Consider the following 12931-nt stretch of genomic DNA (forward strand, 5'->3'; position numbering starts at 1 on the left):
TCTTGCTCCTTCAGCTCCACCGCCCACCATCCTGCTGGTGTTTAGCACAAGTTTGAGTCTTGATGAGTGGTTTCTTCAACCTAGTCTTCCTTTTACAAAGCTGCAAGCGCCGGGCGACCTGGTGGGATCCATAGCTGTGCGTCCTTGGCTTCTTAGGGCTCTCTTGGTGTACCTGAGACTTGTCATAAGGCAAAGCACCTGGTCCACTTCTGTAGGTCCAAGGGAATGTGACTTCTGACATGTGTGTAAAATGAAGGTCCTAAGGCACCAGAAGGGCCACTTGTTATGTTTTAAAAGGGACATACTCCACTTGTTTATAAAGCTCTCTTTTATAAGGCTATTCTATTAACTTATGTATTCCTGTTAGAGAGGGGAAAGTGCTAATAAGAAATATCTCCATAGAATTACTGGAAATCAGTTTGGTAGCTCTGTCTTCACAGAAGAGCTGGGACTAGGCTCCTGTCCATGGAGGGGAAGGCATGGACTTTTTAGACCAATGTGGGCATCCTCAAAAAAGCCTTGTTGGGGGAGAAGGGGGCCAAAACTTTTAAGGTTGTTTTGGGGAAGGAAAGTATGGTTTAATATGAGTGTATATTTGTACAAACTAATCACATTTTTTGCTTGTTAGGTTAACTTCATGTTTCTGCTTAAACTCAACAATTCTTCCCCTTTTTTCTTTTCTTGTCAGGTATCCCAGCATCAACAGGAAATAATTTAGACTCTCTTCAAGATGACAATCCTCCACACTGGCTAAAATCCCTTCAGGCCCTCACAGAGATGGACGGCCCCAGTGCTGCTCCCTCACAAACCCACCACAGTAACCCCTTCAGTACACAGATCCCTCTGCACAGAGCCAGCTGGAATCCTTACTCTCCCCCTTCAAATCCCACCAGTTTCCATTCCCCACCCCCAGGCTTTCAGACCGCCTTCAGACCACCCAGCAAAACCCCGACAGATTTACTACAGAGTTCGGCACTGGACCGCCATTAGGGAAGGAGAAAAACCATTAGAAATGCAGGAATTACCCCGCCCTGTCTCCTCCCTCTTCTCAACTTACCCACAGTACCCTTCTCATAACTTTCTTTCTGAAGAATCCAGTTCCTGATCAACTCTTTTTTCCCTTTCCTCCCACCCCCCAGATGCAATGCCATCACAGGGTCATTACCATCTTTTTTTGTCATAAGTTTTTTTCTGATCCAGTGTTTAAACCAACACTGTTGATTATTTCCTAAAATGCCTTTTAAGGAGGGAGGGAGGGAGAGAGAGAGAGAGAGAAAGAGAGAGAGAGAGAGAGAGAGAGAGAGAGAGAGAGAGAGAGAGAGAGAGAGAGATTGATTAAAGGGCAGTCTTGATACATAGAAAATTACTGTTTGTCTTTTTGCACATAATAATGACTTTTTCTGCTTAGCAGAAAATGACGATTAATCTATAGGGAAGGTCATGTAAATGAGTCAATGCAGAATCAACTGCAGTTTCAAAACCAAATTAATTTAAATGAGATTGCTGGATATATGGGGAGAAACAGTGGTCTAGGAATTCATCTTATATTCAGCATATCACTATGCAGGGAAAATGCTTTTATTTTATTTTAATTTTATTTTTTGGCAAGTTGGGGGGACTTGATTGTGTCTTTAAGCAAGAGAGTTGACATGGAAATTGATGGAAAGATAAATTGATCTGGAGCAGTAACTGGCCTGTTGCTCAAGAGTTCATAAGGAAGGGGGAAATGAGATTTAAATAATTTTGGCTTTAGATTTAAAGTAAAAAAAAAAAGTTTAAGTATTTGTTTTTTAAGTATTCGATTTAATACCTAGCATATATAAACAGTATAATTATAAGCAGCCGAAATACAAGCAATGTTTTTAGTCTTTCTATCTCCTTTATCAGTCTCTCTCTCTCTCTCTTTCTCTCTCTCTCTCTCTCTCTCTCTTTTTTTCCTCTTTTTTTTAAATTAAATTCACCTGACTAGGGCACTCTGGGATAGCACTGCATTGGGGCCATATGATCACCATCAGGAGTGAAACCTTTGACCTCCTCTGCCTGCAGCTTTTACTTAACCCTGTAGTTTCTGGACATTTGTGCAGTATTGAAAAGACAGGAAAAAAAGGAAACATAAACATGGTTATAACCTGACGCTAAAACTAAAAACAAGGAAATGTACCTCTTTCTTCAGAATTAAAACTAAAATCTTAAATAAAACACAAAACTTGATGATCTTTGTTTTTTTTTTTTCATTTTGGTTTATATTTAATATATGGGTTTCAAAAAATTGTGATCAGTCAGGTGTTGATTTATATTTCCATTTGTTAGAATGGGAATTAAATTTTCAGCATGTAAAAGAATTATGAGATAAATTAGACCATTTGGGCAGGGATTTGGTTCTTCTATCCCCTTCCCCTGGAAATCAACATTTTGATCATCAAGATCTTCAGCAACTTTAAGCAGAAATCATTACAACTGAGGTCATGTTGTGAACCCTCAAATACCAAATCTTCCTCATCTACTTTTTTTGCTAAGTGTTTAGTGGGACAAATAATGTCATTCCATTGAAAAGATATTAGGCAGAACTCAGGTTTTCCTGATAATAGAAAGAAATTTGCCTGGTTTCTGTCTAATCATGGATTAACTAGAGAAATTCATAGCCCTTGCTGTTGCACTTTCAGCCTGGTGTCCCTTAAAAAGGATATTTACAGCTTCGATATCATTGTGCAGATCATCAGAATCATAGCTCCATCCTGTGATATATTGGAGGGTGGAATCAATCTTCTGACCTTGGTCTTTATTTATTTATTTATTTTAATATTTGTACTGTGCTTTTTCTAAAATGTTTAATCTTGCCCTTAAGAACATTCTAAGACTTGGAGTTTGAATACTTTGCATATGGAAAATATTAATCCAAATGGAAACTTTGTCATCATAGATTTGCATTGGTCCAGTGAAAAAAATGATAAGGTTGTGAACTTGTTTACTTTGTTCTTTAAAGCAACACAAAACTATATTGGAATTAGATACTTGTAAAATGTATTCATGCTGTTAAGGGGTCAACTGGATCTTGGGAAAATCCATGAAAATTATTGCCTCTTTCTGTAAAATGAGTTTGCCCTACCTCTTTGTGATATTAAGATTTAAGAAACTAACACTTGAAAATAGAGACTGCTAAATGTGCTGCCACATGCTTTCTGGGCTTCCAGAAAACACACTTAGCACCAATGTTTGTTTTGACTGAAAAGTATAATGCATTTAAGATGAATAAGCTTTCAGAAGTCCAATACAGGGCATCCCATGTTGAATTGATGCTAGTCAAATTTGTATCCTAATTCAGAATGAAGTACCTTCAGTTATCCACCTTAAGTGGAAGCTGAGTTCATTAATACAAACACATATTGAATCACTGAAGCCATCATTGTTTGTCTACCCATATACTTTTATCCAGTTCCAATGGCATGGGGTACTAAACAAATAAGAGTAAAGAATGTTTTCTTCATCCACATGAGGCAGTCAAAAGAAATTGTCTTCAAAGGGATAACTCCTTGGAAAGTTTTGTCAATGCTTCCTTAAGTAAATGGGTGTGATTTGAAGTAGCTTTTGTATGTACCTGTGATTTAATCATTCATCCACTGATGCAGATGGCCAACTTGCCTGTAACTGTAGAAGGTTGCCTGGGGGATTGAGAGAAGTAATTTGCCCAGGGTCACCCAACTTGTTTGTGGCAAAGGCGTGTGGAGGACTGAAGCCCAGGTCATCTTTACACCATGACTTCTTCTAGAAGGGACTCTTTGAGGTGATTATTTCTGGCAATCAATAGTGACCTACATCATTTGGAATTTTATTTCTAAGAACTATGAGAAAAATCATTGTCCTAAATATCCAGGACAGTCCTAATGATAACTAGGCCTTGACCTTTTTTGGATTATAGGTCCAGAGGTGGATATTTTGACAAGAATCTGTATTGGTAAATGGTTTGTTAGCAGGCATATGTTTGTACTCTTTTAACCCTTTCTACCTCCAACAGCTTCCTTTACCAATAATCTATAAAGGGAAGCAGGTGCATGATGAATAGAGATTTTTGTGGGCTGAATAAATTTAAAAACTATTTCCAAAACTTAGCAAAATAGATGCTCAAATTATAGACATTTTAAAAGAAACAATTAGCCACTTATTAATTTTGTTCAAATAAAAATCGATAACTTGTTTTTAAAAATTCCTTGTACATCTGGTCCTACAGTGTGTCTTTTCTATCTTGAATTTTTCTGTACCACTAACATCTGCTTTTAATCACTCTCTACAATATAAGGTAGATAGACGAAGGGATTGATTGGGAATGATTGAAGAGTCGAGTTCCAATTAGTTATTTTCCCTTCCCCATAAGATTTTTATTAAATTATTTTTTACTCCCTTCTCTTCTCTTTTTGAAATGCACCACATGCTTTCTGGTTTCTTTTTATAGTCATCATAAGGTAAGTGTGAATCATAAACTTAATCTCTTTAAGCATTTCCAGCTAAAAAATGATGGAAAACTGAAAATGGGATTTTTTTTTTTTTATCCAAAACCATACCATGAATTAAAGGAGACTGGGGGAAATTTTTTTTTTTTGTAGTTTTGGGATTTTTTCAAGGCAGTGGTATTAAGTAACTTGCCCAAGGTCATGTGGCTAAGTAAGTATTAAGTGGTTAGGGTCCAATTTGAACTCCTGGAGTCAGGAGGACCTGTTGCTCTATCCACTGTGCCACCTAGCCACCCTTAGAAATAGATTTCTTGACAATACCTAGGATAGTGTAATAATTAGGTTTTCACATTGGCCTAGATGTTCCAAAAAGTCTGCCTTTTTTTCCCTAATTAATTTTTTATCTTTTACATGACCCTATTGAAATTTAACTGTATAGGAAGAGTTAAGTCTGAAATAGAGCTTTTAAATGATTAGTGGAATGGGCATTACAAATCATTGTGTTTCTTTGCTTCTACCCCACAAAATATCAGCTATCATTTTGTTTTGTATAACATCAAATTACAGCTGAAAACAATTACTCAATGTTTTTTTTTGGGGGGGGGTTCTTGGCTAATACTCATTGAATACATATTATTTTCAGCTGCTTGTAGTGGGATTATAAATGCCAAGGAAAATAGATTTGCTTCCTGCCTTCAAATTAAATGATCCAATTAATGGTGTGTATTTATAAAGCAGTTTGCATATGTTATTTAATGATCTAAATGGAGGCAGAATATTTGAAAAATACCTCACATAAAGCAGAAAACAAATAGTTGTAACTAAGCACATGAGAGGATTTTATTTTTTTATAGTTTTTGCAAGATGGGGTTAAGTGACTTGCCCAAGTCACACAGGTAATTATTAAGTGTCTAAGGTCAAATTTGAACACAGGTACTCCTGACTCCAGGGCCAGTGCTCTATCTACTGCACCACCTAGCTGCTTCTGGAGAATTTTTTTAAAGATTTTCCACCTGCATGTGAAAAATGGCTCTCTCAAATTTTGTAAATATTTGTTTGATCAGTACAGCCAAATGACTGAGGGATTGGGCAGCTGCTAGATGAATGAGAAATATGGTATCACAAACCAAGGTTGTGTTCTAGCACAGTTATGTACCTTTCAGCCATATTTATTGCCTCTAAAGATTGATTTAGGTATATACTCTGAATTTAGGTCTGATAGCATTTAAAATTTTTTCTTTGTTGCACATTAAAACATTTTTAATAAAAAAGGAATCTAACAAATACTATATAGAAAACCAAACTATTATATACAGTTTTTAAGTAAACATTAAATTTAATATGGTATTTATAAAACTGCCCCATTTTTCTATATACCCCTTCTGAACTTTGATGTATTCTTAAAATGTTGTATTGACTCTTTTAAAACATCACCACCACTGTTACTAGCAATCTACACTCCCCCCCCCCCCCCCAATAGAAGTTATCCATCTTCACTCTCATAATCAGAAAACAGCAAAATGCTACTGGAAATACTGGTCATTTGGTACAAAAGAATAGAGTGCCTGATCATTTTGCAAACACAGCAATAATATTATTTCTGTTCTTTCCAGTACTGTAAAAATACTGACTTACCTTTGAAAGCAATAGATAATTTTTCTCATTGGTAATATTTACTCATCCTTAAAGAGGAACCAAGTGTTCAGTTAATGACTCAAGCCATTTAGGGCTAATTTTGAAAAGCAGTGAGAACGTCTGTAGAAAATGTTCATCAAGTTCTGAACAGCATCCAAACAAATATTATGCCTTAGTGTTTGCTGGACCCTATATTCAGGGTTTCCTTGCAATGTCTGCTCAAGTCAGTGACTTGGGGTGGCAAAGCACCTACAAAGTCATCCCAGTCTGCTAATGAGAATTTGCTACATTGATTATATCTAGAAGAATCCGTTTTCGGAGATTTTGTGAATAGGATGAATTTTGAGCAGCTTTGGCTGTTTTAAGGTGAGGGAGGGAAATGTAAAGGTCTGATGTGGACAATGGAGCAAGAAGGTGGAAGACCAAATTTGGCAGGAAAGATGGGCTCCTGCTGGGCTCCAACTATTAAGGCAGTTGTAGGAGTTGCAGTCTGAATCAGAAAAAAGATGGGTGACATGACCAAGATTGCCTTTTAAAAGGTTGCTATTATCTGTCAGAGGAACAAGAGCCAAAAATAGCATGGAGGTGTAAATTTTCTGACTAGGAGGTGGTTATTTGTCTAATCTAGACTGTGGCTATAGAAGACCTGGATTTAAGAGATTGTAGAGGAAACCAGATTTATTGTTAAACTAGGAGGAAGATTTTTTTTTTCAGCTTTGCCTCTGAAAAGTCAAGACTAGTGAAAATTTTTATGAGAAAGGGTAATGGATTAGGAAAAACTTGTTCATGCTTTTTTGGACATTCACATGAAAAGGATCTTTTCAGTGGAAAGGAGATACAGAAGTGAAGATGCTGAGAGATTAGGGCTAGAGTTAAAGATTTGGCAGTAATTGAAACCCCATGAGTCCAGAAGGACATATGTTGAGATGATGATGATGATGAGCATTAGACTCAATGTAGCTCTGATTAACAGCTGATAACCTGGTGGTGAACAATAAGTAGAGGAAACTAAAGTTACTATCAAGGAAGAAAATATTGCTCATGATAAAGAGGGGTGCAGCTAATCGAGATAATAGAGAATTGAAAATATTTGAGATCTGGTCAAGGAGAAATTGGATCTTAAGGTTATTTCAGTGCAGTATTTTAAAAATTAAACTAGTAAAACTAGGATCTTTGAAGGTAAGAATTGTTGGTCCTTTATAAATATCTATTTGGTCAAATTGATGAGAAAATGGAGACTACTACATGTTTAGCCATTAAAAGAGTTGGTCCACAAAAAAAAGGTAGAGTGAGATAACTGGAAAAGAATTAGTCTCAATGGTTTTGCTATTCCTTTGAGACCTGGATGGATTTTTAAAGGTAGAAAAGGTAGAAAAAATAAGGATGAAGTCATTATAGGAAGTAAGAGAAGCTGATCATGAATTACATATAGTCTTTTGGAGGAAGAGAGCAGAGGTTTATTTTTTTTTATATTAATAGCTAAGTAGATAGATAATCTCAAAGAATCAATTAAAGCTTTCTTTCTGTTCACAGCAACAATAGTACCTGAACTTTGTTAAGAATGGACTTGGCTGTGGATAAATTATATTTATCATTACCAAGCAAAAATATCAACTTTCTTTTTCAATTGTGCCCAGTTTTTTTTTCTTATACTGCATCTATTTTGTGTGTATGACCAGGAAGGGACAGCGGTGGTGGTGATGGTATAGTTTTGGTATTTGTAATAAGAGTTTTTCAGTTTTTTTTTTCCTATGTAGTAGTGGGAATGAGCTCCTCTCAATCACATTCTCTTTAAGCCACTTCTGCAGTCCTATAGTTAAAAATAAAAGGAACATTAGCACTTCTTCCTTAAACAAGTCTTTTCCCATCTATTTTGGAATTAAGAACTATAAAGGGCTGCAATGAGGATTAAAGAAATCCCTTGGTTATGATAATTTTAAGAATGATTATGGTTTCAAGTAGGGATGGAAGGAGGACATGTTTTTTGCTGTATTGCAAGTCTATCTTAATGATTTTTTTGACCAACCTGACAACTGGGTACCTCAGAAGAGGTATACATAAGTGTACTTTGATTTTAAGAAAGAATGCATTCCTAAGTGGTTATAAAAGGAGTACCTGCATTTATTTGTGTGGTGTAGCCATGGGTATGCAGGTAATGATTTCACTGGTTCACTAAAACAAACAAAAACCATAACACATTTAAGTTTAATCTTTATCATTTACATTTTCTCCATCAATCTCTTAGGTCTTGAACTTAAACTCTAGCTAGATAATCAACACAATAATAAATTGGTAGCACTTATTTGTTTCTAATCTATAAATACACTAAAAACTTGATAATTGATCCCTGGCTTGGAGCTGCCTCTAGTACATCACTAATTGTACCAGGTAGGTATGGTTCAGGCACCCTGGCTTTCCCTGAAATCCTTCTAAGGGGTATGGGAAGTCAAAAAACTTTGTGGGATGAAGGATTCTAAATAATTTGTAAAGAGTAGAAGGGATCCTGAGACTCAAATTTTGAGTATATGTGAAAGTAAAGAAATGCAGCATGTGTACAGTAGAAAAAGTATTGTAGTTGAAACTGAATTTGGGGTCTAGTGCTGCCACTCATGGTGTGATCTTGGGTGATTTCCGTCATTTTCCTTTGCCTTCCATTTCCATGTTCTAGAATGAAGAGATCAAGTCAGATATTCCAAATTCTTTCCAGCTCTGATATTTTACAATACTAAGATCCCCCAAGTTTTCATAATAAAGGTGCTAAGGAAGGTGGTGGTGGGGAAGTGAAAGGATCATGGGATTAGTACTAAAAGGGATAATCTAATCCAAACTCATTTTGAGACCCAAAGTGGTTAAGTAATTTGCCCAAGGTCTCATAGTGAAGAGATTTGATTCTAGAGCATCTGACTTAAAATCCAACATGCTTCCACTGTATCATATTATCTCTACTGGTTTCACCTGAAAAGAGAGAAGTGACCTACTTTTCCTCATCAACTGCTGCACATTTTTTCCCCCTCCATGCTGTCAATCCTTAATAATCTGACTACCAAAGCCTGCTATCTTCTAAGAACCTTATACTTCAAAACTATCCTCTTTTCATCCCAATTAGTTTGTTGAGTTTGTTCCAGCTAAAATGTTTTATTAGAGTAATTCTCTACAATATGAATTACTAAAAGTTATTACTCAGGAGTATTTTTATCCCCAAATAAGAATTTATTAACTCAAATGAATCCCTAATTAATAGGCTTTGTTAAGAGAGATATTTTTAAACAAGGATAAACAATTCCCTTTTTTTCCCTTTTATGAGTCTATCTCATAACTCCACTCACATATGCAGATGTACCTTAACCATTTGCAAGCTAAAATAAATGGTGTGCCTTACTTTGCAAGAATTTTAGTGGTATTCAAGTAGTTGGTTGGGATGTTTGTCAGTTATAGGTAGAACTGAGAGGTTTGATTATAAATTTTTGCTGAATTTCTTTCCAACTCTGAAATTTTAGGATTGTATCTTGTGTAGCAATAACTATTCGGATTTCAAAGTGCTAAATAGAAACTTGAATTCATATAGTCCATTTCCCTCCTTTGTTTTACAAGATACCTATGACTGACTTGCCCAAGATCACATATCACATATAGACTTAACAGTAGGGTGAAGATTATAATACAAATTTTTGATCCTCAGTTTGATGCTCTTTATATTTTTTTCTATTTTTCCTCCCAAATTTTCTTTCAGATTGTGAGCTTGACAAGCTGTCATTAATAGGAATATTTCCGGGCTAGAAAGAGACTTGACAATGATATATCATGTATAGATTCTCTTTTTAAAGTTATTTAAAGCTGGAAAAGGGAAATTCTCATCAATTTATCTGGGAGTGCCCTACAATTGACTAAAACTCTAGACAGGGCCTCCATATGTAAAACGTATTTCACTTGATTTTCCTTTTTAATGAGTTCATGGTAGCTGTGTAGAATAAAGGTTGCCATGAGTCTTAGATGATTTGCAGAAAACAGCAGTAGTACTTAGGTAAAGTTGTTTTCAAGGAAAAGTTGGGCAGGACCAGGTTGGGTCCAGTAAGGACAACATTTAAATTCTGGTAAAAGATCCAAGGGAGCTAACATGTGAGATATTCTTGGTCAATAAATTCTCAGTCCTGGATCTTTTGGCTCATCTTTGTTTCAAGCAATTATATTTCTGTCTAGGGTTTTTAATTCATATTAGGTTATTGATTTCCACTTAAAATCTCTCCATTTAAAACTTGAGCTGGTTTAAAAATACTATCTCAAATTGTCTCTAGTCCGTTTATGGCATCTAGAGTGCATAAAGTAGCATCACTTTTTTTTATCTTGAGCAGGAGTGAAATACTCCTTACATCTATCTGCACACCAGTTATTCCACAAACCTATATCTGTATTGCTATCATTAATCTCACAAGGAAAACTCTGGGCTAGTGGAATAATTAATGGGAGTTGCTACCACTCCTGGAACAGAAGTGAAGAAGGAATTGTCTCTAGGGGTTGCTTTGATTAGCACACTAATCATGGCTCTTCTCATCTGTCCTATCAACTCCACTTCTGTCTACCAATCACAGTATCACACTGCTTGTTTGAAGCAGCAACAGTGGTAATTAGAATTTCTCACAAGGGGAGAACTGGAGAATTCATGCCTGGAAATTCAACGCCTGCACAACCCTTATTTGTGCATATGATCTCAAGGTGGAGGACCATCTTAGTTTTTTTTGAGTGCTAATTTTATTTTTTCCGTGCAAAGACAGTTTCCAGCATTCAGCTTTTTGTAAGCTTTTGAGTTCCACATTTTTCTTCCACCTTCCCCCCCCCCCCCATGGCAGGGAGTAATCTGATATAGTACAGTCACTTTTTTTTTTTTGCAAGGGAAACGGGGTTAAGTGGCTTGCCCAAGGCCACACAGCTAGATAATTATTAAGTATCTGAGACCGGATTTGAACCCAGGTACTCCTGACTCCAGGGCCGGTGCTTTATCCACTACGCCACCTAGCCGCCCCAGTACAGTCACTTTTAACCTATTTCCATCTTAGTCATGTTGAGAAAGGAGGATCAAAACTAGATGAAGAAGAAACCATGAAAAAGAAAAAAACAAATTTTTTTATAATTTTTTTTTTTTTGGCAAGGATTAAGGATTAAGTAACTTGCCCAAGGTCACACAGGTAATTATTAAGTGTCTGAGGGCAGATTTGAACTCAGATCCTCCTGACTCCAAGGTCAGTGCTCTGTCCACTGCACTAATTTATGTCTTTTCAGACTTTTTTGAAGTCCGCTCGATCATGGTTTCTTATAGAACAATAATATTCCAACACATTCATATGCCAAAATTTGTTCAACCATTCCCCAATTGATGGCATAAATATTTTTGTACATGTGGGCCTTTCCCCCTTTTTTATTATCTTTTAGGGATACAGACCTAGTAGTGTTATTGTTGGATAAAGGGAATGTAGTTTTAAAGGGCATAGTTCCAAATTCCTCTCCAGAATGGTTAGATCAGTTTTCCCACATCCCCTCCAACATTGATCATTCCCTTTTTCATCATTTTAACCTATCTGATAGGTATGAGGCGGTACCTCAGACTTGTTTTAACTTGCATTTCTCTGATCAATAATGATTTAGAGCATTTTTATATGACTCTAGATAGCTTTAATTTCTTCATCTGAAAACTTCATATCCCTTGACCATTTATTAATTGGGAATGACTTGAATTCTTATAAATTTGACTCAGTTCTATATATTTTAGAAATGAATCCTTTATCCTTTAACACTAGTTGTGAAATTTTTCCCATTTTTTTCTATGATCCTTCTAATCTTGGTTGCTTTGGTTTTATTTGTTGTACAAACTTTTTAATTTAATGTCATCAATATTAGCCATTTTGCATTTTGTAATGTTTTCTATCTCCTGTTTGCTCATAAACTCTCCTCTCCATAAGTCTGACTGATAAACTACTCTTTGTTCTTTTATTGGGTTACAGAATCACCCTTTGTGTCCAAATCATGTACTCATTTTGACCTTATCTTGGTAGCTGCTCTTTTGCCAGCTTCTTCTAGAAATCTTCATAAAACAGTGCTTGGAGTCTGTAAAAATGTCACTAACTGGTAGTCTTTGAATAACATCTGCTTGAAAGTGTTTCATCTCCATGGCAATGCAGGGTTACAAGATATGAAATCTAATGTACTAGTACCAACATTGTCCTGCTTATCTGAGTCTTCATCTGCACTTCCTTCTGTTTTCTTCTGTGTTTTTAAAATGCTTCATGGACTTTCTCCCTTTTTGGCATCAATATTACTTAACACCATAATTCCACCCACCCTCAGCCCCCCACTGCCACCCACCAAATAAATAAAAACTTCCCCTTTTAAATGCTAAGTATAGATGAGCCAAACAGATGGCACTTTGGTCGTGTCTAAAAGTGTCTGCTTCATTCTGAGACTACAGTTCATTGCCTCATTGCCTCTTAGTGGGAAACATGTTTCATCCTTAGTCTTCTTTAGCCATGATTGCTCATTGAATTAATCATAGTTCTTAAGCCTCTAACATTGTAAAAGAAAACAGCTTTGAAAGTCATTGTATCCATTGTTCTGGTTCTGCTTGTTTTACTCTTATCAGTTTATACAAGTCTTCCCAGATTTCCCTGTATCTGTCCCTTCTGACATTTCTTATGTTTCAATAATATTATATTACTGATGGACTTTTACTATACCATGCTTTTCTCTCATCTATATCTTATTTCCTTCTCTCTATTTGTAAAATAGCAAGTTAAGACTATTTGTATCCTCATCTAAATGGCAGTTTCCTTCAAATCACTTTTTCAAGAATAAAATGATGCCAC

The 12931-nt window shown here is 36.0% G+C and overlaps 1 protein-coding gene across 5 annotated transcripts in view; it reads left to right on the forward strand.

Annotated features, from left to right (window-relative positions):
- The window catches only part of CNOT4 (CCR4-NOT transcription complex subunit 4), a 208699-nt gene extending 196903 nt beyond the window's left edge, over nucleotides 1-11796 (forward strand). For all 5 annotated transcript variants that reach the window (XM_074193619.1, XM_074193618.1, XM_074193617.1 and 2 more), the window contains one exon: nucleotides 689-11796. In XM_074193619.1, coding sequence (XP_074049720.1) covers nucleotides 689-990 — 302 coding nt within the window. In that variant the 3' untranslated portion in view covers nucleotides 991-11796. The remainder of the gene's footprint in view (nucleotides 1-688) is intronic.
- The last annotated feature ends 1135 nt before the right edge of the window (nucleotides 11797-12931 follow it).

Source organism: Macrotis lagotis, chromosome 7, assembly GCF_037893015.1.
Source record: "Macrotis lagotis isolate mMagLag1 chromosome 7, bilby.v1.9.chrom.fasta, whole genome shotgun sequence".
NCBI lineage: Eukaryota > Metazoa > Chordata > Mammalia > Peramelemorphia > Peramelidae > Macrotis > Macrotis lagotis.